This window comes from Marmota marmota, unplaced genomic scaffold (genome assembly GCF_001458135.2).
Source record: "Marmota marmota marmota unplaced genomic scaffold, marMar, whole genome shotgun sequence".
NCBI lineage: Eukaryota > Metazoa > Chordata > Mammalia > Rodentia > Sciuridae > Marmota > Marmota marmota.
The window spans coordinates 52,750,933-52,776,258 of record NW_025999968.1 but is presented as its reverse complement, the minus strand read 5'-3'; the positions used below and the strand labels follow the sequence as shown (position 1 = coordinate 52,776,258).

At 46.9% G+C, this 25,326-nt stretch overlaps 2 protein-coding genes across 4 annotated transcripts in view; one reads left to right on the top strand and one right to left on the bottom strand.

The window, feature by feature from the left end:
- Urb1 (URB1 ribosome biogenesis homolog) overlaps window positions 1–863 on the top strand; it is a 69,368-nt gene extending 68,505 nt beyond the window's left edge. For all 3 annotated transcript variants that reach the window (XM_015478693.2, XM_048803567.1, XM_048803569.1), the window contains one exon: window positions 133–863. In XM_015478693.2, coding sequence (XP_015334179.1) covers window positions 133–305 — 173 coding nt within the window. In that variant the 3' untranslated portion in view covers window positions 306–863. The remainder of the gene's footprint in view (window positions 1–132) is intronic.
- Window positions 864–2,923: 2,060 nt separating this feature from the next.
- LOC107136263 (melanocortin 2 receptor accessory protein) lies at window positions 2,924–20,203 on the bottom strand. The gene is made up of 3 exons (XM_015478444.2): window positions 19,769–20,203; window positions 5,935–6,034; window positions 2,924–3,467 (listed from the first exon to the last, which is right to left on the bottom strand). Exons 1-3 carry the CDS (start codon window positions 19,872–19,874, stop codon window positions 3,347–3,349), a joined length of 327 nt encoding a protein of 108 aa, XP_015333930.1. The 5' UTR covers window positions 19,875–20,203; the 3' UTR covers window positions 2,924–3,346.
- Window positions 20,204–25,326: the final 5,123 nt, after the last annotated feature.

The following is a 25,326-nucleotide window of genomic DNA, read 5'->3' as shown; positions in this document are numbered from 1 at the left end:
TTAAGCCATCACAAAAGCAATTTTTCGAATAGGTGCTCACCCGGTGTTGCTGCCCTGTGGCGGGTGGCTGGCTTTCCCTCCCAATGGGCACGTGTCCTCACAGCCTTGTCTGACTCTTCTCTGCCTCCACAGCATTCCTCGTGTCCCTGTATGTTAAGGATGTCTGGCTGGGCACCCGGCAGCCAGCCAACCTTCTGGCCCATGTTCGAATGGTCTGTGATGCTGCAGAGGACACGGCAGGTGGTGAAGAGGAGGCCATCATTGTGCTCTGCAAGGACACTGCTGCCTCTGTCTTAGAGGCATGAACACCAGCTTCTGAAGTTTGGCTGGGTCAAGTTTCAGGAAAGACATGAACCAGCAGGTTCAATACATTAACTCGGTTTTCTGAAAAATGTTGGAAGGATTTCACTTAACTGACCAATAAATAATAAGCTCAAGGGACCATGTGTACCAAATGGGCAGAGCCATGTGACTCAGGTGCATTAGGGCCACCAGGCTCATCAGGGCCAGGTGGGCAGGTCTTTCCTCGTCTCTGGGAGTGCCTCGTGTTTTGCTGGAAACTGCTGAAGTCGAGGGTGCTTGTGAGTGCAGAACAGATTTGTGGATATTGAATCAGCTAAGATATTGAAAAGTCTGTCATATTTTTTGATGACCATGAAAGTAGATATTTGAAGTTTTCTGTCTGTAAGAAGTCATGACAAAATTTTGTATACCCTGCGTAAGTTCCAGCAGTGTTTTTGATTATTTTATTATTAAATCCTCAAGAATGACAGAAATGACAGCCTATGTTTCTAAAGTTATATTTCAAAGAGATTTTTGAGTGTTATAATTTCTTGATATTAAATGTCTATTTTTGTAATGTTTTTGTGTTTTGCTTTGATTTTGATGATTTTATTCCAGAGACCTGCATTTTATAGGTCAGAATTTGACTTTGGAGGTTCACATGTTAGTGGGTATTGGAGATAATAAGAGTCAATGTGAAATCTCATTGATTTCACAGCCAAAATACTAGTCTGGTCCTTTCAGACTCTTCCACACATGCTGGGCCCCTGGGGGGCTGTTATGTTACTTGGGAAGCAGTTACCTAATTTGTCTGGTATAATATACATAGCACTGAGAACGGCTTGGTTTTGCCTTAAACATTCACACCGATATTCTTTTTAGAATGTTTTGTAAGTTTTAAATGACTTAAGGTTTTTTAACTGAAGTAAGAATAATGCCTACTATGTTTAGTCCTTTTACCACAAATAAGAGTTCGTTGTCTACAAAGCAAAGGCCATTTATCTCTCCTGTTCACTCCCCCATCAAAAGAGGCCACAGCAGGATTCTTGGAGACCATTCTGAGGTTGAAATTCCACATTTGGATTCAGGTTGGCCTCTGCAAGCACTGTTCCAGCTAAGGCCCCGTTTTCTGTGCCTTCTCTTCATGGTTCCCTCTGTACCTGTGTCTTACCCTTCTGTCACATGCTTACTGAGTTTTCTTCTGATTCATGAGGAGCAGGGTCTGGGGTATGTCCCTGCAGCCCAGGCATCTAGGGGAGGTGAGGAGGGGCCACTCACAGAGTGGACTTCCTTGGCCCCACCACAGGCCTCGGGTTATCAGCTATCTCCTACGTTCTTAAGTTCCAACATGGGTGGGATTTGACTTCCCAGCTTTGCTGGGGGGCTCAGGCTCAGCTTACCTAGTGACCCCTGCCCACCTCTGACATGAGCCCTGGGAAGGTGGGGTTGCCGGGCAGCCCTGGGGCTACTGAGCACACCTGTGCTTTCCCAAACACCCTCTGCCAACTAGGGACGTGGCTCCTTTCCCTGCACTTTCTTTGAGGAGCTATCTCCCAGATCTTTCCTTCTGTGGCTAATTCGTGATAGAACAAGTGAAATAGATGTGTTAGGTGATGACAGGGACTTTAGTGCTGAGTTTCAGCTCAGTAAGTTGGGGACACATTTTTAGCAAGTGTCCCCCTTTTCCTCATCTCCACAACTCACCAGGCTATTCTTCCCTTTCTGGATATATTGCCCAAGTCTAGGAAGGCCATACCTGGCCCTCACCCTGTGGAACCAATTTCTCGTCACTAGGGTGGAGGAGAGTCTCACTTTGTAGAGAATAGATTGTACAAGGTCTTTACCAAGACCTATAACTCAAAATACTGAACCATAAGTACAGCCAGTTCTCTGGATCTGCAGGTTCCTGGACCACGAATTCAGCTAAGAATTGCATCTGTACTGATCATGTACAGACTTCCTGTCATTCTCTGAACAGCCCCGTGGAAAAGCTGTTTCCTAGCATTTGCACTGTTAGGTATCACAAGTATGGGAGGATATAAGTAAGTTATATGCAAGTACATTTTACAGAAGCAACCTGAGCCTCTGTAGATTTTGGCCTCCTTGAGGGGTTCTAGAACCAACCCCCAAGGATTTCAAAGGACAGCTGTATTTTAAATACTCCTGTGGAAAAAAAAATTATTTTAAAACTAAAACTCACCAACTCGTTACCTAAAAGTTCTGGGTGGCACAAGTGGGTTTTTAGGACCTTGTTGCATGATTCTGCCTCTTCTCCAGGCCAGTGATGCAGGGTACTAGAGGACTAGAAGCTCGGGGATCTCAGATCCATGGGCACAAGTGGCATCTGGAGTGGGACTCCACCTGCCAGCCTCAGCATGGCTGAGGCCCTCTGTGAACATGGAGTCTGCTTTGCTCCCCTTGGGCACAGGCACTGCCTCCCTGCAGGGGAGACCTCTTGGGCACTGTGTTGAAAAACTGAGGAGGAGAACATGACCTGGCCAGCTGGCTGGCAAAGGAGATGCCACCACATCTTAGTAGTGGAGGACACACGAGTACTCTGCAGGCCTCCCCAGTGTCCTAACAAAGGTGTGGAAGGATCAAGTGCACGCAGGCAGTATTCACAGAGGGGCAGGCACAGTGGTAGGGGTCAGTAAGGACTTTTAATTCATGCATATTTTATTTTGCTACTCCTCTTAAAGCCAAAGTAAGAAGTGAGCAGATTAAGTATGGTAAATAAAATCAGCCATGTCTGTGATGACTTCTCTATGCCAGAGGAGCCATATGCAAGTCTTTGACAGATGCTCATGATGTGCCTCCTGATAGAGTCGTTGACCTGATCACTTTCTGCTACATGTAAACAAGCTTTGAAAAGGCAACATGTGTGTCCAGGTTGGTTCAGCATTACCAGTTCACTCAGCCATGATTGTGGTTAATTGAGAGGTTTTGTCTCCAGGCTCACTGTACTTGATCCTGATGTCAGGGGGACACCCATCCAGGTCCTGTTCCCAGAGGAGATCTGTGGGAACCACGGGGATGAGGCAGAGGGACTCTCGTGCTGTAGCCACTACTCAGCCCCAGCTCTGCTTCCTGGTGTCTCTACTGCCCCGTGGGAGGCCCTCCTAAGGCAGGAGGGGAGGTTGAGGCTGTGATTCCATGGGCACATTTGGTGATGCTGGGGGCCGGTCCTGTGGACAGAGCAAATGGGAGACATCAAAGGAGCTGGCCGAAAGCATTTCTCACCTGTGCTGCCTTCCTGTCACCCGTCATCGTGCCTGCCCAGGGCCATAGGGAAGGCCCATGGAGTAGGGGAGGGGTCACTGAATCCATTACAGATTTCTGAGAAGACAGGAAGTGCTTTGTCAGGAAGGAGGCCTCAGTCTCTCCCTCAAGGTTACTTCCTCTTGATCTCATTTCCAGGGGCCTAGAGCAGATTCACCTTCCATTCAGCCACTGGTATGAATAAGCTCTGCTTAGATCCATACCCAAGCCAACTTGTATCTGAGATAAGAAGTCCATCCTCCCTGTATTCTGCCCAGAGGTGTAGGGGCAGTGGACGCGCTGCCTGGCATGTGCCCCAGCCACCACTTCCCACCTGGCTTGGGTATCTTCCACAAAATAGGATAGTAGGTGCCCTACAGGTATCATCAGGGTGAAGTGAGGCATGTGGGGGCCGCTGCCTAAGCTAGAGGTCAAGTTTCAATGTGCTATTATGTTCACTTAGATGAAGAACACAGGACAGGAGCCCATGGAGGTAGAGGCCCCTCATTTCAGAAACCTCAGCATAAGACAGCCTTTCATTTCTTCCTCTCTTCCTTTATTCCTTTCTTCTACATGGAAAGAGTGACTCCTCGGGGAGCACCTCTCATTCCTAAATCTTACTAAGGATCGTCTTTGCTGCCCTGGGTATTCCGTGTCTGTTACATGGTGCCGTGAGGGCTGAACAACATGAATTCGCCCCTGTAAAACTGTAGCCCAAAGACTGCTGTCCACTGGCACTGGGCTCTGTAGAGGCCCCGGTGTGCCCCCCAGACCAGGGGACTTTCCACCAGGAGGATTACAGGCAATCCTTGCAAAGTTTCCTAGGCATAGGGAGGGCCTGCTGCAAGACACCTCAGAGGAGCAGAAAAGAAAAGTGATTTCCTTAGTTTATCCCCAAGTGTCTCAGGGTAAAATATGCTTAAATGTAATATGAGTTCTAAATTTTGAAAGAAAAGAAGGGATTTCTTCACTGCTCAAAAGCTGGTCCCTTGGCTGGTGATGTAGTTCAATTGGTAGAGTGCTCCACATGCACAAGGTCTTGGGTTCAATCCCCAGCAACACACACACACACACACACACACACACACACACAAAACTAGTCCCTGCCTCCCAGCCAGAAATGACCTGGTGAGTGTAGACAGGGGGAATTAGCATCCGAGGGCAGGGTGGGAGGTAAAATGGGGGGCGGGAGAGAAACAGAGGCCCTTTTACAATGCATCAGTCCACAGGTTCCTCACAGGAGCTGACCAGGGACCCCATCAGGTGTAGGGGTTGGTTCTTTTAGGGGCACCAAGACCCCTCCTCTCTTCCTATCTCAGCAGCAGCTCTGCCCGTCTCTGCTGGCTAGCTCCTGGAGTTTTGAGTGGTCTTGCTCCTCAAGGACTACCCATATGGCTGTCATGGTCCACAGAGGTGCACAGCCCAGTCGTCCAACTGGACCACTCAGTGCCGCAGCCATCGTACCTAGTCCATCTCTTGGGTTCCTGATTCCAAATTTGAAACTGGGCATCAGACAGGCCACACAGCCACCGGCCAGCTTCTAGATGGGCTTTCACTGGGTCCATTGCCCACCCTGATCCCATCAGCCTGCAGGCCAGTTGACTAGCATGAGGCAAGATTCAGATGAGCTGGGTTCTAATTACTGCTTGAAGCTCCTAGATTTTGTCTCCAATGCAACCGACACTGAGGCACACATACGGGATTCAATAGGAGATAGTACTCACAGTGCCTCATCTAAGGTTGCATTTTCCTGTTAATCTGGTTGGCAACACTTAAGGGGCACATGGTATCATTTTGTTACCTTTTTAAACTGAATTGAGATATATTTTACATGTGGTAAAGTTCACCCACTTAAATGTATAATTCAGGGTTGTGCATCTGTGGCCATAATCTAATTTTAGAACAGTTTTATCATCCCCCACAAAGGAACCCATAAGCAATCCCTCGCTTCCCCTGCCTTCTCCAGCCCTAGACAACCACCAATTTGCTTTCTATCTCTATGGATTTTGCCTATTCTGGACATTTCACATAAATGGAGTCACACAATACGTCATCTTTTGTGTCTGCCTTCTTTTACTTAGATGTCTTTAAGGCATAGTCAAGTTGCTTAACCATGGGGACACATTTGGAGAAGTGGGTCATTAGGCAGTTTTATTGTCATGCAATCCTCAGAGAGTACTCAACACACACTAGACTGTCTACCAGATAACCAGGAGATATACTCTCATGGATCCACCACCTTTCTTTGTTGAAGAACACCTTGTTATGTGGTGCACAACTGTCCGTCATGTTGTGGTTGGACTCGGCCCTCTGTTCCTCTTCTGCTGCATCAATACTCTATGCCATTGCTCTTTAGCGTCTGAGTTCCCAGAATGCCCTCCCCCTCCCACTTACCTCATCTGTGAGGACCCCGACCAGGACATGTAGAGCAGAATGAGGAAGAGGAGCACCACAAACGCAGCCAGGCTCACCCAAAAGGCGATGACAATAGCATCTGCAAGAGGAACAGGATGTTCTTGAGGTCAGTTTGCCATCAACCATAACCAACAGTGAGGGGAAACAGGGAGTCCAGGTACCGCACTATGGCCCTGAGTGGAACTGTTCTCTAGTCTCACCTCTCAGCCACTGGCCTACGGAAGGTTTTCCAGGAAAGACCTTGGGAAAGAACAGTAAAGCAGGGAAGTAGGCATTTTTTTTTTCCAGGGCAACTAGCCACTGGGTAATTAGCTGATTGTTGAAGGAAAGTAGTTAATACAATCCTGCGACACCCTGTAGATCTGCTTCTTAGATATTGCTACTCAGAGGAGTGGTCCTCAAGGATTGGTTTTTCTTCCTTCTCTCCCTGGGAAGGGAGAAGAAAGGGCTGTGGGCAGCTCCATGGCCTTGGTGACCAGCCTCATGGGGAGTGGTGTCAGAGGCCCCATGAGGCAGAGACCTAGAGGATGATGTGCCCTGGGCTGTGGTGTCCATGGAGGGCCAAGGCCTCGGTGCTCTGAGGTGGTCAGCTGAGGCCTTCCCTGGGCAACCTGCCCAGGTCAGGGACTAGGGAAGTAGTCTCCTTTTTCAGGTGGAAAAGCTCACCTCTGGGCAGTGTAGGGAGAAGAAACCCTTTTGCAGCCACTATGCTCCAGCAAAGGGAAACCCAGAAACAGGCCTAGCTCTTCTAGACCCGGCAGGACCAGCTCTTCTAGACCCGGCAGGACCTGGCGGGGCAGGTGGTGCCTTTCTCTGGAGCTCCAGGTCAAGAAGATGGTGTAAGTTGCTGGGGAACCGTTTGCTACCAGTAGGGTGGGTTTTTTCTTTTTTCCTGGATGATTATTTAATGGGTGAACAAATGAATGGGAGAAAGAACAAGCAACAGAAGGAATGAATGGAGTGCTAGAGATTTGTGAGCCAAACAGACATGGAGGTGGAGCTCTAGGTGTGACTGATGGAATCACCATTCCTTGAAATGCATGGAGGACTGGTTTCAGACCCCCTATAGATGCTGAAATCCTTGGATGCCCAGTCCTTTATCTGAAGTAGCACAGTATTTGTATACCATCAACCCACGTCATGCTATCTATCCACTTTGAATCATCTCCAGATTACTTACAATACCCAGTACAATTTTAATCCTATAATAGCATTTAGTAATTATATAATAAATATATATTACCATATAATAAATTTATATCAAATTATATAGTAAATAATTATATTGTTCAGGTAATAAGCACAAGAGGAAAGTCTGCACATTTTTAATAGAGATGGGATTTTTTTCAAGCATTTTCAGTCTTGATTGGTTGAATCTATGCATGTAGGGGGGTGGTACCTGAGTACAGGGGGTCATCTCTGCCCTCCACAACTCAGAAGGTAGAGGGAGAAACGGAGGACTTGTAATTATGAGTGATCCTGGACCCTAACCATTAACGTTGAAAATGGTCTAATGGGTGCGTACCTGTAATTCCAGCAGCTCAGGAGGCTGAGACAGGAGAATCGCGAGTTCAAAGCCAGCCGCAGCAACTCTGCAAGGCCCCAAGAAACTCAGCGAGACTCTGTCTCTAAATAAAATACAAAACAGGGCTGGCTCCGTGGTTGAGCGCCCCTGGGTTCAATCCCTGTTACCAAAAGAACAACAACAACAAAAAAAGTTCTCATGAAAAGCTGCCGCACTTACAATAGGAATCAGGAGCCTACTGGCTGGTGACACATCAGCCACTCGGGGTCTACACTCCAGGAAAGGATGGATGCCAAACACCAGGCTGGCTCTCACGTCTTTTCTATCTCTCCTTGAGCTGAGAAGCCCATGGTGGCACCCAAGAACATTAAGCTGCTTGGGGGACCCCTGGACTCCTAGAAAGTAGAAATGACACCACGTGTCCAGAGCTCGAGGACTTGCCAGCTCACTGGGCATTAATTCTCCATTCCCAGAGAGCTGCCATTTACTTCATAGCTTTCCAAGTACAAAAGTGCATGTTTTTTTTCTGAAAATTTGGCTTGAGATTGTATTCAGTAAGGATATTTTAGATTTCTGCGGACACTAATGCTTTTTTCTCCTCCATCAAAACAGTGCAGGATTTGAGGTCGTTCACCCCCAGGTGAGTTCTGCCAGGACTCTTAGGAAACAGATTTCAACAGCCGAGCGCTCCCTTCTCTCAGGCTCACCCTCATCTGCCTCAGTTCTTGTCACTATCCCCAGATACTGAGGGGAAATGAGGCTTCACCTTTCAAAGCACAGTGTGTTCAGATGAGTGAGATTTAAATTTTTGCCACACCGAAAGATGATCAGTAGCCACTCCTTATTTTCTGTACTAAATTTGTTTTCATCGTGTTCTTTTGAAAAAAAGGCAACCAAAAAAATGCAAGCCCTTTTCTCCAAGTGCTGGGAGAGAACATTTTGTTCAAGAGCAAAAACTGTCATTTCCCAGTTTGGGGAGGTTCTAACATCCACGGGTTGTTTTCTCAAGGAGTCCCAGGCTGGCTTGATGGTGAAACTGGCCCATTTATGGAAAACTTCCTCCCTCTCCTCCCCTCCTGTCCTCGCCACCTCCCTGTCCCCTCTTGTTCGTCCCTCTCCTCCCTCTCTGTTTCTCCTTCTCTCTCCCCCCCCCATCCTCTTCTCCTTTCCTCCCTCCCCTCTCCCCCCTTTTCTTTTCCCTCCTTGGTCTCCTGGTAAACAGTGGTGGAATGAGAAGCATTAGACATCAACAGTGGAGTGACAAGAAAAGGCTCTGGGTGACATGGCCTGGCTTCCATTTGCTTCGCCTTGAGGGATTTCTCCTCCGAACTTGGTCCTAACAAATGACCCCCATTAAGTTTCCTACTCGGTGGGCACTTCAGTTTTGTTGCGTGAAAACCACTCAATCTCAGCTTTAGCTACTGACATTTGGGTCCTGGAGGCCTAGGAGATCCACTTCAAGATCTTCCTCTTACTGGGGGAATGACGGTGTGACAAAAGCCCAACTTTGGAGGTGTGGAACTTTGAGTTCCAATTCTGAGGGCCATTCCTTAGCTGTGTCGCCTCAGGCAATCCGAGATTTTCCCATCTCTGAATCTGTTCACTTGTAAGGTGGGATGACAGTACCTATTAGATTAGGTGTTGGGAGGATTAAACAGAGTGATGTGTATGTGTAATGCACGTGGCGCAGTTTCTTGTTCAATGATGTGAAATGATTTATAAATAGAACTAAAATTATTGTTTCTGTTCAGAGGGTTTTGCTGCAAGTGATAGTACTGCTTCCTTCAAGCTCACTAAAGTGTAAGGTATGAGCCAAAGTAATTATGGCCCAGACTGATGGCTGTTGGTCCGGCTGTCCGCTTCTGTGTGCCGCCATTGTGATGGACCCTTGCTTTCCAGTGGGCACATGGCTGCCTGGGGCGAGACTACATCTCACAGCCTCCTTTTCAACCAGACAGGACCATTGATAAGGTTATGGCCAAGGAGATGTGAGAGGAACCCTTCCTCCAGAGACTGCTAGACTTCTGGTCCCTTGTGTCCTTTCTTATTCCTCCGTGCCATTTTGCTACTTATCGTGGATGTGAGTAGGAGCTTGGCTTGGGACCTGAGGGATGTGCCTTGGATGGCAGCGTAATGAGCTGGGGAGAAGCTGGTTCCCCAGGATTTCATGGAGCTCATTCACCAACCCAGTCTGGCAGACTTTTACATAAGAGAGAAATCAACTTCTGTTTCATCAGCTACTCTGCCAGCCATCATCAACGTCCTTTTCCAAGTCAGTGAAAAAATGGAGTTGGTAACGCCAGGACCAAAAACCCAAGTGAAGGCTGACCTTCAAAATAGGCACCCTCCCACTGTCACAGAGAGAGAAATTTCCTAAAATTCATTTATTGATCAAGAATTTACAGGACTCCTCTGTTAAGATTACTTTCAAGGGCTAGTTTGTAGATCACTGCGCACACACACCCACACCCACACACACACACAAACACACAATTTGCTACATTATGAGATCTTATTGCATTTTGACTCCTAGAAACATCAATCAGTTTAATCACCCATTTCATTTATCTGATTTACTTTTGAGTATATCTAAAGTATTTCCAGGAAGCAATCCATTCTCAAAAGATATAAAAAATTTACCACCATAGTTATTTCATGGAATGTGCTGTGTCATTAAAAAGGGTTAAAAGAAAGTTTTGAGCAATAACAGAATCATTCAGCAGCTGCACCTCCTCCTAGAGGGCACTTCAACACAAATTTATTCAGAGGTAAACATTCTGGTATCTCTTTAAGCCAGTATATCCTGCTGCCCTATGTATAGGACACCTATAAAAATCATAAATTGATCAATAAATATACTTCTATGGTGCCTTTGAAATAAATATTATGATTTTAGAGTTTTCTATTCTTTTGAGGAAAGTAATAGGTGAGTGATTACAGTGTTTGAAAATATATATATTTTCTTCTATGTGAAAAATATATAAAGGGCCAGGTGTGGTGGTGCATGCCTGTAATCCCAGAGACTCGGGAGGCTGAGGCAGGAGGATCACGAGTTCAAAGCCAGCCTCAGCAACGATAGGGTGCTAAGCACCTCAGTGAGACCCTGTCTCTAAATAAAACACAAAATTGGGCTGGGGGTGTGGCTCTGTGGCCGAGTACCACCAAGTTCAATCTCTGGTGCCCCCCCCAAAAGAAACACACACACACAGGCGTGCATGCACACACACGCGCACACACACACACATATGTAAAGGATATATAAGCTTTAGATTGATTTCCAACCATTTCCATTTTAATGAACTTGCATTAGTTTCCACTGAAATATTTGCAGAACTAAAAACTTGGGTCTCTCTCTCTCTCTCTCTCTCTCTCTTTTTTTTTTTTTCCAATTTTTCCACGGGTAGAGAGTACCAGGGATTGAACTCAGGGGCACTCAACCACTGAGCCACATCCCCAGCCCTATTTTGAATTTTATTTGGAGACAGGGTCTCACTGAGTTGCATAGTGCCTTGCCATTGCTGAGGCTGGCGTTGAACTCAGGATCCTCTCCTCCGAGCCTCTGGGATTACAGGTGGGAGCCATTGCGCCCGGAAAAAAATTGGGTCTTCTTGGGTTGAAAATCACTACTGTGTCACGCCCAGGGGATGCACCACTGGCTGAAGAGATTGAGGCCATGGTAAAGTCGGGCCCTGAAACATTACTCTGAATGCGAGGAAGGTTGTAGGCCGGACTTGGTTCAGTCTGTTCCTTGAATTCTTTGCACTCAGAAGAGACTCTTTGTGTTCAGAAGAGATTGATTATTGGTGTGTTTTCCTTCTGCTGCTCCCAGCTCTTGGAGTAGCAGATGAGCAGGCCACATTACTAAGCTGCCAGAGGCCGCGCATCAACAGGCCTCAATATGAACTATGACACGTCCCTCCTAACCCGTAATTAAAGAGAGGCACCATATGGACGGACCCAAGAGTAGAGAGCCCAGCAACACAGCCACACTCCTAAAGGGGAGCCCAGCCATATCGCTGCTGTCTCCAGAGCTTTAGCCCGGGAGCTGGAGGCACATCTTGTTAGAAAATCTGTTTTGTTACTATAAAACTGGAATATGGGATTGGTTTTCCTCGAAGCTGAGCGGCACAGGCAGTCAAACATACAGTTCGTCAATTCAGGCAGGGTCTCAGTAATCGAATCTGCGTGTTCCACCTTGTTAACAGCTGGGGAGACCCTTTTTCTCTCCACAAAACAACCAGAAGCCATGTCGAAAATCACAAGGCTGAAAGTGCCTGTGAACAGAATCACACCAGGTTTTGAGCTTTCCCTGGGAAAGGTCAGCTGTGGCCTTGGACCCAGCCCTGGTTGGCCCAAGCATGTTATGTTTTCTATACGTCCCCACCATGATGGGGTATATTCCAGTGTATGGGCACGATCACAAAAATCTTAAAATCCTTCCTGCTTGTCTCATGAGTCCTGGGTATTTTTCCTCTATTTTGTTTCCTTCTCTGTTCAGTGCAAGAGTCAAACCCAGCCTGGTCTGCCATGTTTCAACCAGTTGACCCAGGTGACCTTTCATAAGAAGATCTGAGCCAGAGCTTTGCCTCTTGGTCCCCACCTTGAAGCCCTCCTGGCTCTGTGACTCCTCTCCCAGCTTCTTCCTGTCTTTGATGTGCCTGCTACAGAGAAGCCTGCAGAACTGGGGGGCCGGGTTTTCTGAGGCTGGGGAGGGGACCCAAGTGAGAGAAAGTTGAATGTATCAGCAGGAGAGTCACCTGCTGTCTATGATGCCCCCTGCCTGGGTGCACCTGACCCTACCTCTGAAGCCATCAAAGGAGACTATGGAAGCCTGGTCCCTTCCTGAGACTGCCTGATTCAGCTTTTGTTGATCATTTGGGAAAATAAAAGTGACACAGGGACAGAGGTACCACAGAGTATGGATAATAAAGATGTCCAGTTTTGTATTTTTAGTAAACTTACTGGAATTCAAATACCGAGAACAGAAGTTTATAGGACATCTTCACTGATACCCAACAATGGTAGAAGTTTTCTCTCCTTAGGATGAATGGTTTTAATAGGAAAAATCTTAAAAACACCCTATATATCCAAACTTGGAGAACATCATGAAGCCATTTACAAAGATTTTGTGCAAGAATATTGAATGACCTGGGAAAACATGACATTGGTAAGTCAAGCCATTTAAAACACGATATTGTTATGGTTTGAATATGGATAGTGTCTCCCAAAGGCCCACCCATTAAAAAGTTGGTCCTCAGTGTGGTGCTCTTAAGAGGTGCTGTGGGCCTGTAGGAGATGGGGCCTAGTGGGAGGTCCTTAGGTTACTGGGGACATTCCCTCAAAGAGGACTGTGGGACTCTGACCCCTTCCTCTCTCTGTTTCCTGGCTCATGGTATGTAAGTGGTTGTCATACCAGGTGCTCCCTGTCGTTGCCATCTGTTGCCCTCACCAGAGGCCCAAAGCCATGGTGTCATCTGATCGTAGATGGAACCATCCAAAATCATGAACCTAATAAATTTTTCTCTTTATAAGTTAATTGCTTCAGGTATTTTGTTATAGTTACATGAAGATGACTGATGCATAGGGCAAAAAAAGAAAAAAAAAAGAGTACAAAACACATAGATAATGAGATTCTATGTGAGACAAACCTTGGAGGGCTTCAGACCTCTTCAGAGAAGGTGTAGTTTGGCCACCAGATAGCAGAGATGTTGGTTGGCTTTGCCAGGCCTGAGCTAGTCTGGAGCTGAGGGACCAACCACAGACAACCTTCTAGAGTGACAGTGGGGGGGGGGCTGGGTGTTCAGCGGGAGTCTGTCTGATGGTGTATCATAGACCACAGGTGGCTATGTGGGGGCCACACAGGGCTGTGGTTTCCACATTGAGACGGCCACACAGTGGTTATTGCCACACTGAGGCTGCAAGATGTCAGGGGTCCAGGGTCCAGCCAGTGGCTTCACCAGATGTATTCCTGCCCACCCTGCTGACTCCTGCCCAGCCCTGCCCTCTGCACTGCCCCTCCTGATCCTGGACCTGTGAAATGCACGTTGTGCTTCCTTTAAGGAGAGGTGCTTAAAGGAATCCTGTCATTTGTCACAGGGGCATATTTTCGGTGTCAATTATCAATGTATCTCTCCCCAGTATTCAGAGCCGAGAAGCAGTAGGTCAGTGATTGACACAGACATTCATTGTGAAAGTTAAGACCACATACAGGAGCTGCCTGCCACACACGTGTTTCTATTTATCCAACAAAGATTTATTGCATGCTTTATATGTATCAGGCCTCACTCCAGATGTGGGCCGGGTTCCTATTCCCTGGAGCATGGAGTCTGTTGAGAATTTGCCACTCTCACTCCAAGTACCGTGGGGAGAGACCTGGAGGCTTTGGAACCTGGGCTTTAAGTTCCACTCTGTGAGTACCTGGCTGCGCCTCTCTGGACCCTGGTACCCCTATGTTCATTTCCAATTCAGAACACCGTAGCATACTTAACGTAAGTTGGCCTCTGCTTCCTGGACAGTCAGCTCCCAAGGGAAAGACTATTATCAACTTTAAATTTCCAGCCCCACTACGTCACCTGCCCAGGTGTTATCCACCATCAAACTTTCTATTTTCACCAGAGGAATATGTATAGCAAGCCAATTAGATCTTGTCCCTTCCCTGTCTACAGTGTTAGATGACACCTATGGCTGATGGGAAGTCCTTTGAGACTGGCCCGTGACATCCAGCCCCCGTGTGGCCTACAGCTCTCAACTCTGTTATACAAAAAGAACTCACTTGTCATCCTCCTGGACACACCTACTTTGTCCATGGGAGTGTAACTGTTCTCAACCCTGGAAAAGCCCTTTATCTTAAATTCAGGCACATCCTTGTTGATCCCATGGGACTCACCTTCTCTAGGAAGATAACTTTTGCCCTTGGGATCATCAATCCCCAGACCTCTGACTTTCCCTTGTGGGAATCCTTCTCTGTGCTCCACAGACAATCTTTACAAATCTCCAGTGCAACACCATTAATGGATTAGTAGGTTATTAAGGGTATCTCCCTCCTGACTGGAATGATGAAGATAAATACAGAGTAGCCTTTTTGATACCTCCATCAAATCAGTGACCTCTACAAAAAAGGCCCCCTCTAGAATAAAAAAAAAAAAGACTCAAGGAACATAACAACCAGATGCTATCCATCCATGTGGATTGGTCAAAAATAGCTCATAAGCACATATGGGGAAAGTTGAATCTAGACTGATGTGTTAGTCAGCTTTCCATTACTGTGACAAAATACCTGAGATAATCAACTTAAAAAGAGAAAAGGTTTGTATTAGCTGACAATTTCAGACGTTTTAATATTTGGTTGCTTGGCTCTGTTGCTGTAGGCCTGTGGCAGCACAGTGCAGTGTGTCAGGAACACATGATGGAACAGCTGAGAAGCAAAGATAAAGACAGGAAAGGGCCAGGCTCCCAGTATCTCTTTCAAGAGGATGTCCCCAGTAACCTAACTTTCTTCCACTAGACCCCAATTCCTAACGATTCTACCACCTCCCACTAATGCCACAGACTGGAAACCAAGCCTTCAACACACAGGCCTTTGAGTGACATTCAAGATCCAAACTGTAACAGCTGAGTAGTAAGTGACACTAAGAAATAATCACTGAAATGCTGCAGGTGCACTAATATTATTTTCTTATGTTTTCCTAATGAAGCATTTGGCAGAGGAATGTCATGATGATCTACGTGGAAATACGTAATCAAAAAGTAAGTGAGAGTAATAAAATTAAGCTAATGAAAAAATCCAGGGCATGAATTTATTTTTCTCTTGTACCACCAGCTCCCGGCGCAATGTCTAGCAGATTTTTTTGATGGTTGAATTAAACGTGAACAAAGGTAAAAAGGTAGGAAAAACTACCGTGCGTTTCTGGTGTGGTGAGGAAGTGGGTTTCATTGGAGAGAATGGAAAACTAAAGTTATAAGTCCAAGTTTCAGAGGGAATGCCCCAAGTAAGAGGGGGCTTAGGCTCATTGGGGAAGGCAGAGACAGGGAAAGGCCGAGGGCCAACAGCTGAGTCTATACAGTGACACCGAGGACCTGGGCCCTCCGTGCTCGAGGGCCACCAGCTGGGTGGCTGTGATTAGCTAGGTGCCCAGAGTCAGGACATTTTCTAACCTTCTCTAAGACGCAGGTTTGGGCAGCTGATCGTGTTTGGGCGGCTTGGAGAGAAAGAGCAGAATTAGGAGACAGTTTCCAGGTGCCCAGGTGCCCAGGAGGAGGAACCTGCTGAGGTACAACCAGGACAGCCCAGCGTACATTCGAGGGCCAGTGGGCCGGTGTGGTCTGTTTGCGCTTCTACACCAACATGCACAAACTGGGTGGCTGTTATGGCTTGGATGTGAGGTGTCTCCCAAAAGCTCATGAATGAGACAGGGCAAGAAGGTTTGGCGTGAAGGGATTGGGTTGTGAGAGCCTTGACCCCTCATGGATCCAGTGAGTGGCAGCTGAGGGTGGGCAGGGTGTGGCTGGAGGAGGAGGGTGTGGGGAGAACGTGCCTTTGGTGGAAGGGGGAACTCCTGACTCTTCATCCCTTTATACAGACACAATCCCGCTCATGATGTCCCCTCCCTCATGACCTGGTCACCTTCCAAAGGCCCTGCCTCCTGATGCCATCACATCCTGTTGGGGGTTTGAACACGTGGATCTGGGGAGGACCCAAGCCTTTGGACCCCAACAACCGAGGAGAGAAGATGGAGATGGAAATGAAGACGAGAGTCACAGGCCGGGGTGGGGACAGGGACACAGCCTGTGAGAGTTGTGGATTGACGTTTTCTGAAGAGACAGTTCCAGAAGACGACGATGGTGCACAGCCTGACCACAGGGACCCAGAGAAGGAGAGCTGGGGAGGGGGCAGGAGTTTGGCAACCAGGGTGGAGGGACTGGCTGGTGGCCAGAGGGCAAAGGGGTCGGGTCCTGTTCATTTGGACAAGGCTGAGGAGGAAAGGCGCTGGGGGAGGAGGCACCAGCCCCGGCTAAGCAGAACAGTGGCAGCAGGACAGCTGATAAGACGGCCAGAGAGGTCCATGCGAGCTCCCATGCCAGTTCATCGCTCTGGTGGCCAAGTCTCTGTGGCTACTGTTCCTGTGGTTAGGGGATTCCCCATCCCCTCTGCCACCACGAATGGTCCCCGCTGAAGACCAGCCAGCCTGCTTTACAGCACCCTGCTGTGGGGGTGTGTGTGTCTGGTGTCCACACACGACTGAGCTCAAGGTAACGTTTGTGGTGGTGACTGCTGCAAGTGGTTTATTTTCAAAATGTCTTTCCTTTTGATACAGGCCTCTACAAACGGGAAACATGGCCTGCTGCAAGGGCGGTCCTTGTTACCGTGAATTATGCCAGGTGAGAAAAGCCAGTCACAAAGGACAATAGCCTATGTTTCCACTTGTAAGGGCCTGTCTCGGTTAGTGTGGACTCTATGACTAAAACGCCACCGTCTGGGTGGCTTAAATAATAGAAATTCACTTCTCATAGTTCCAGAAGGTGGGAAGTCCAAGATCAATGTGGACAGTGCCTGGTAAGGACTCTTCTGGTTACGTTCCCCCGTAGTGTGGGGTGGGGGAGAGAAGGAGAGAGAGAAAGAGATCCCCCCGGTCTTTTACAAGGACACTAGTCCCCTCTTGAGAGCTCCACTTCATGACCTAATCACTCCCAAGGACACTGACTCCAAATCCCACTGCACTGGGGAGTGGGGCATCAATGTGAGTCAGAGATGCACAAACAGTAAGTCACAACAGGTCCCTGGCATGGTCAAATCCACAGGGACAAAAGTAGGGTGGCAGTGGCCAGGGACAGGGGAGGTTTAACAGGTACCAAGTTTCAATTTGGGAAAGGATGGCTTTCTGGAGATGGTCAGCGGTCACGGTGTGCACTAATGTGAGGGTACCTGCTGCTGCTGAGCTGGATTCCCGAGTAGTTGGGATGATAAGTCTCATATTATGTGTAATCCCTCAGTCAAGAAGAGGGTCTCAGTCCCAGAGGCTCGGGAGGCTGAGGCAGGAGGATTGTGAGTTCAAAGCCAGCCTCAGCAAAAGCGAGGCCCTAAGCAACTCAGTGAGACGCTGTCTCTAAATAAAATACAAAATAGGGCTGGGGGTGTGGCTCAGTGGTTGAGTGCCCCTGAGTTCAACCCCTGAACACCCCCCACCCAAAGAAAAATGGTTTCTGTCAAAATGGACTGCATCAAAATATTTAAACTCTTTCAAACCACCCAGAGCATAAAGCTGTCGTCACTAGCAGACAGCATAGCTTTCTACAAACTCAAGGTCCTGTCCTCCCCAGCTGACAGCAAGGACGGCCCTTGCCCATGCACAGGGCCCCCTGCCTGATGCAGTCACAGACAGGCTCTGGGAGGAGAGGGCTGATGCGGGAAAGTTCTGGGCTTTCCCTCAGGAGTGTCTGGAACGAAGCTATTAGACACAGTGTGTAGAGCAGGAGTGTGTGAGCGAGCAAGTGTGTGAGCGAGCGAGTGTGTGACGAGTGTGTGTGCATACATGTTCACAGGGGGACAGGGACACAGACATACCCTAGTTGGCATGGAAATGTTAACATTGTTTTTTTTTTCCCCTCAATGTTGGGGTAAAGTGTTTTATTGTATGAATCTTTTACTAAGAGCCTATTAACCTTGAAAAATATATCTCAAAAAATTGAATAATACAATATTTCAGACATAGATAAAATATAGAAGAAAATGACAACATCTATGTATCCCTTAAACATGTTGCCATATTTGATCCAGATGCTTCAAAAAACAAACAAACAAACAAAAAAACAAACCCAGAATTAAAACGTTACAGAGAGAATTGGAAACCTGCCCTATCCCATTGTCTCCCCACCCCAAGGGAATTAGAGACTGTCTCAGAATTTCAACACTTCTTCCCTTGACAGATGGAACCTGATTCTCTCCTCTTGAATCTGGCCAGCCTTAGTCATGTTCCCGCCCAAGGCCACGCAGCTGGCGAGGGGCTAAGATGCAGATCCCAGCTAACTGGCCTGGAGACCAGGTGACCCCCTTCTGGGGACTTCCATCTTCTGGCCTGGGCCCCAGGACAAAATGCAACAGTGACCTATTCCGGGTTTAAGCATTCTTGTGGGAGGTATTTTTGTCTAACCCATCATTTCTTTTTCTAGAAAAAAATAGAAATTAAGTTCAGATTAGACACCAAGACTGAAGCACCGGAGACCTACACAGGAGTCATAATTCCTAGAGGAGCAAGTCTCTGTGGGTTCAAAGCTCTCCTCCATCCTAGGGTTTGCCTCTGTGACCCTCTAGTCAAGTTGGAACTGATCTAAGAAACTGAGACTTCTGAAGAAAACTGTTTTAAGAAAGATTTCTTTGGAGGTTAATTTGTTTGGCTTTCCTATAAGCTTGGTGACTTCATTCACTTTTCGAGACAGATACAACGTGATTGTACTGTGGGAAATAGCCAAGGAACCCGAGGTTTCTGACTGGATAGGCAGAGGGCAGGTTTCCTTCTGTGGACTCCCTGTTCCTGGGTTTTGTTTCTTATTCTCATTTCCTTGGCTGACTTTGTTATCTTGATTGAGTAGCTGGACAGATCAGATTGTCCACAAAGTGCCAAGTTACCCAGGAGAAAAGCAAAGAATGTTAACTCACGTTTATCCTCCCTGAGACCATGAAGATTATATACCAGTTTGCATTTCCCCAGGAATTACATCATATATCTTAGAGGTAGAGAGAAGACCTCTCCCAAATCTAAATAGAGACAATGGAAAAAGCAAGCTGCAATTTGAAGAAACTCACTGAGATTATTAGAACCCCAGACAAATGAAACTTGATCAAGGAATCTGTCTTAACAGAATATTGTGGCTGTGTGCGGTGGCGCATACCTGCAAACTCAGCAGCTTGGGAGGCTGAGGGGAGGTAGGAGGATTGAGAGTTCAAAGCCAGCCTCAGCAAAAGTGAGGTGCTAAGCAACTTAGTGAGACCCTGTGTCTAAATAAAATAGAAAATAAGGCTGGGGCTGGGGCTCAGTGGTCAAGGGCCCCTGAGTTCAATCCCTGGTACCCTCCCCCACCAAAAAAAAAAAAAAATTCTTGATTTTGCGGCAGATTAACACTACAAACTTGTTACAGAAGATTACAAACACAATTTGACTCCCATTCATTGTGTGTGCATGGTCCCACTGCTGCTTACCCTGACATCTGCTAGAGTAAATAAGAAGAAAAAAGGCCGGAGTTCCCAGTGGACCCCCAGCCTCTGCCTGGCCTCCTTTCCCAGTTTCGACTCACGTTTGTTGGCTTTCAGCTTCTTCTCGTCTACAGGAATGAGGTCCAGGTAGTCCAGGTAGTATTCATAGCTGTAGTATGGGGAGGATGTGTTTGTCCCGTTGGCCATGATTGTGGCACTGGCGAGGCAGCGTCCGTCCAGTGGCTCACATCCAGAATGGGGCTCTGGGCCTCTGGAAGGAGATTGCTTAACTGATTTCTGTAGGAATCATCCAAGTGTGTCTGTGGGTCTCCAGGCACAAGGCCTGCCCACTTATCAGAGCCGCTGTGCTGGATGAAAGGTCAGGGGGGTGTGCCTGACATGTTCAGCCTACAAGCAGGGCCTCCCATCCTGCCCCCACTTGATGCAGCTCCAAAGCAAGCAGAGCAGAACAGCCAGAGATCAGATTTCCAGTGCAGCTCTAGATGGCCCCACAGCAGAAGGAGGGGAGCTGGGCAGAAGACAGACGCTGGGGCCTCTCGAAAGAGAAGATGCCCAAAGGGCTGGAGAGGACAATCACTTTTTGCCTTCAGTAATTGAAAAGTTAATAAAGCCATTAGCGGAAGCCTGACAGTGCCCTTGACGTGCATGGAGAGCTCTTGGTGCTATTAAGCAATCAGCAAGTCCCTGGCTTGGATTCGGTGTCTGAGAGCAGGAGTTGAGAGATGCCAGCCCTGAACTGTTCCTTGCACACGTATAACCAATCCCTTAAAACCAAAATAGCAGAATGTAGCTCTCTGCTTTTCCTAAACCCCCAGGAACCAACCAGCCGGCTGCATTTGTCCCAAGTGAAGAGGCTGTTTATATGGACAAAAACCTCCCAGGATTCAGCTCTTGGCCAACACACTGGGAGGAGTTCTGAGTTTCTGGAGAGCTGCCCTCTAAAGTGATTCCTTCGCTCTTCAAAGACCCTTAGACGGTACTAAGAGGAACACTCTGTGTTGGAATGAGAAGGCCGAAATGTGAGAGGAGCCCCAGAACTTTGTTTTGGGGAATTAGGACGTCAGAGTACAGTTTTATGGGACCTTTCTTGTGATCTCCCCGCTTGCCGGGGTTATGGATTCAGGTCTACACTGCCAGAGTTAAGCTGGGCATTGAGAGTGTGGACCGTCCACCCAGTTAACCACAGCTCTGCTGGTCTGATCAGGCTGCTCTGTCCAAGGCACCCCTCAGCTGACGGGGAGGGGAGGGGTGAGTTCTTGGCTTCCCAGAGCCAACAGGGGAAAAATCCCTTGAAAAAGTCAAAGAAGACTCCCGTTTCCTCCGCTCTGTGCACTTATGATGTCTGGGTTGGTTTTCTGGGGTGAGTTCCTTTCACGCCAAGTAATTCCCAAGTTTCAGTTCAGTTCAGTTTTGATGCAGGTTGATAGATGCATCTGACTTACAAGCCCAGAGATGTCAGAGACACCCCCACCTCCAGGATAGAGGCCCAGTCCCATGAAACATCAGTCAAAGTCCCAGATAGTCACTGTTCTTCTGAACCCCCAGATACACATCAGCAATCCCCACAGCACCCCCTCCACTGCGATTCTGTCATCACGCCTTGTCTGGCTCAGATAACTTTGGAAAACAGGTTACTTACAAGATTACCTGTGTATCATAAAAGAATACTAGATACTAAGGAACAGCTAAATGGAAGAGATTTTCCGTCGTTCTTTCTCCCCGTCTTCCACCTTACAAGAAAGTCACTGTGAAAGAATCAGTCCACTGGGGGGTGCTTTCTGCTCCCTCCAACCCCGCCCTGTGTGTAAAGCCAGGACTGCTTAGCTCATCAGAACTCTTGCTGTACCGAAAGAGTGTTGCCTAATTCTAGAGCGACAAATAAAGCCAATTAAGGCCTTTACACGAAATTTGTTGGAATTGTCTTTGGGCAGGATTTGGGAATCCATGACAGGGTGGATGTCGAACATGAGGATGTTTGAGAAAAGTGAACGATTGGTTAACAACTGGTTGGAAGATGTAGCTGTCTTGCAAGCCACAGTTTCTGTCAATCATCTTTCTGTCCCTGTTAGTCAGCTTTCTTTCCATTGCTGTCACCAACAGACCTGACACACGTGACTTAAAGGAGGGAAGACTGTTGGGCTCAGTCCAGGGTCAGCTGCTCCACTGCTTTGGACTTGGGTGAGGCAGGACATCATGGCAGAAGGGAGTGGTGCAGCACAGGTGCTCAGCACATGGCAGCTGGAAGGAGAGAGAGAGGGGTGGGGGGAGGGAGAGAGGAGAGAGGAAAGAGGGTCCCAGGACAAGATGCAGTCTCAAGGGCGTGCCCCCAGAGATCTACTTCCTTCAACCACGCCCCACCTGCCTGTGGTTCCCACCTCCTCTCAGCGGTCCTTTCACGTTGTCAATCCATCAGATGGATTAACCACAGGTGAGGATAGAACCCTCAGGATCCAGTCACTTCCCCAAAGACCGCCTCTGTACATTGCTGTATTGGGGCCAGGCTTCAACACATGAGCACATGAGCTCTTGACGAACATTCCAAACCCAAACCATGACAGTACTGTAACAACTACCTGATACAATCAACTTACATAGAGAAAAGGTTTATTTTAGAGGTGTCAGTCCATGGTTGGTTAAGACCTGTGCCACCACATCATGGTGGGAGCAGACAGCTGAGCAAAGCTGCTGTCCTTAGGGCCAGGAGGTGAAAGAGAGGAAGAGGAAGTGGTCAGGGCTCTATGATTCCCTTTAGGACACTCCCCACCTCAATGACAGGCTCCATCATCTCTTAAAGTTTTCCCAACCCTCAACAGCACCATACTGAGGACCACGCCTTTAACACATGAGCCTCTGGGGGAAACTTAACACCCAAATTAAAGCACTCTGTGCGGTGTTTTACAAAGAGGGTTCCAACCTTTTACCACTTACACACCCCCCTCATCCTGACTTTCCATATCCTCAGAAAACAATGAAGAGTATTTCTGCACCTCTTGCCCATGGGTTGGACTTGGACTTGTGTTGGCTTTGACTCATACAAATATTATGAAGTTGTGTTGGCTGGGGATACAGCTCGGTGGTAGAGCACTTGCCCAGCATGCACGAGATCCTCAGTTTGAATCACAGAACAGGGGGAGAGGGGAGGAAGAAGTCATGTAAGTTCTAGGCCAAGGTCTTAAAAGGTCTTCCACACTCTCCATCTCCTGCCCGGTTACTATGTGCGTAAGCAGGAGCTGGCCTTCTGGATGATCGGGACAGCTGTGCGGTCAGCGGCCAGGAGCAGAGCTGCCTAGCTAACATGCAACTGAGCACAGAGCCATGAGTAGCCCAGTCCCAACCCAGAGACACCCAGCTGAGCCCAACTGCGTTGCTAATCCACAGAACTGTGAGATTTAGAGCTAAATGGGGGTGATTTCTCACTCAGTAAGAGGTAACCAATAAAACATGAAAATTTCTGTTGCTTTACATCTTTATCAAATTTATTATTTTTAGTCTTTTTAACTTTATCTACTTTGGTAAGTTCCTATGATGTTTTTTTAACTCACTTCTGTAACCCTTAAGTTTTCTGTTTTTTAAAGTGTTTGAAGACAAAGATCGTGCTCTGCCTGGTAGCTGTGATATCAGAATCTGCTGATAGTATCCATCAAATTAAAAACTTTCCATGGGATTTAAAAACAAAATCCTTAGTTGTAAAAACCATAAGGCTGCAAAGAATGCTATGTCAACCATCCCAAGTTATTTATATATAAAATCACAAAATTAGAATCCAATCAAGCAGTGTGCCATGTTGTGAAATAGTATACATTCCAAAAACCAGCCTGCAGATAACAACTGCAAAATGTGGACAAGCTATGATATGGGGACACTGAGGAATGACACCAAGACTAAGGGAAACTGAAGGGAGGGCCACACTGAGCCTGGGAACTGCACCGGGTGAGCTTTGTGTCTGTGGAGCGTTTCCCTGAGTGCATTCCTCGGGCTTGGCTTGAGGAGTCAGGGGACCTGTGGGGGAGCAGCAGAGTAGGTGGAAAGTGGAGGGGCAGGGCATACTGGAGGAAAAGGAGCCATAGAAAGGCAAACCCCAAAGTCTGCTTGCTGAACTTCACTTGGGGGCTGGGAAAGTGGCCCAGTGGGAGAGAACTCGCCTAGCGTAGGCAAGGCCCCAGGTTTCCTCCCCAACACAGAAAAATAAATGTTCATTTCCTTGACTGAGGTCCAACACCAAAATGAAAGTGATCACAGCAGCCAAATCTGGAACAACTGGGTTCAATAAATGAATAAGAACATCCTAATAACTATTTATAATAAGATAAAAATGAAAAAATAGGAATATATATTATTGTTATACACACACACTTTTTTTTTTTACAACTGATGAGATTACATTGACCAATCATTATTATTCAAACACTATAATTTACATTAGGGTTCACTCTTAGAGTAGCTTATTCTGTGGGTTTAGACAAAAGTATGATAATATGTATCCACCATTATATATAGTGAGAAAAGTCTGACAGCCCTAAAATTCCCCATGGTCCACCCAAGTGCTCTAAGTATTTCATTTTGTGGGATGCTAACAGAAATGGCAATCTATCTTTAATTTCAAATTCTACTTATTCATTGCCAGTAAGTAGGAAATTGACTGACTTTCATATTATTCCTATATCTGTAACCTTGCTAAAATTGTCTATTGGTTCTAGAAGTGTTTTTGTTAATTGGTTTAGATTTATTTCTTCCCTCTTGTTCAGTTTACCTTTGATTTCCTTTTCTTGTCTTACTGCATTGGCTATGACCTCCAGTACACTGTAGAAAAGAAGTGATGAGAGGGGACATCTTTGTCTTCTTCATGATCTTTGAAGGAAAACTTGGTTTTATTCTTTCATTGAATCGGCATCTATTTGTTATTGAAGAAATGGGTTATTTTTCCTGAAGAGTTTGACAATTGATATCACAGTAGTGTTAGTACTGTTTTCCCATCCCTGTATTTCCTGAAAAATGAAGTCAGACTAAAAGTGAACCCTTGTTTGATCAAGAAGAGTCTAATTGGTGTGGTGTCCATTCCTTGGAAGACACAAGATGTCTGGTTGTTTTCTTTTTAAAAATTGTGTCTTAAAAAGTGATGATCATTGCTGAGATCATTTAATTCATTGATTGTAAAGATGGTAATCTTATTCTATCATTTCTTCTTTATTTATTAGCTGCAATCTTTGTAAAAAAACAAACACTTCCTCATGAACTATTTTGTTATCCAAGGTCTGTCAGGAGAGGTGAATGAATCATTGCTTTGAACTGGCACCTGGACAGAGGTGACACTGCTCCTGGGTATTTCTCTGGGAAGCCACTGATTGAAAACTGCCCAGTAGATGGTGACCTCTGTTAAACCGGAGAATTCTGTGCTTGCCATAGAATTCTTTAGCTCATAGCTTTGAATTCAAATGCCAGCTCCCAGGGATAGAGGAATCTGAGCATAGCAAGATAACTACAATGTTTGACCTATGCTGTAACCTTCAAGCCTGCTTAGTAGAAACTTTGGACAATGGGTTTCCTGGGTGCCACAGGAAGCCCCAAGCATTGCAACAGTGAAATAGCTACAAGAAAGTTTCTAGCCCTGTCACTTTCCAGTGCACAAAGAACAATGCCT

Bases quoted from the DNA above. Each gene is read 5' to 3' on its own strand.
- LOC107136263 (XM_015478444.2), bottom strand. From the start codon at position 19,874: ATGGCCAACGGGACAAACACATCCTCCCCATACTACAGCTATGAATAC. The intron at 6,035-19,768 runs GTGAGTCGAAAC...TTCCTCTTGCAG, and splicing joins GAAGCTGAAAGCCAACAAAC to ATGCTATTGTCATCGCCTTT. The intron at 3,468-5,934 runs GTAAGTGGGAGG...CTCTGTCCACAG, and splicing joins TCGGGGTCCTCACAGATGAG to GACCGGCCCCCAGCATCACC.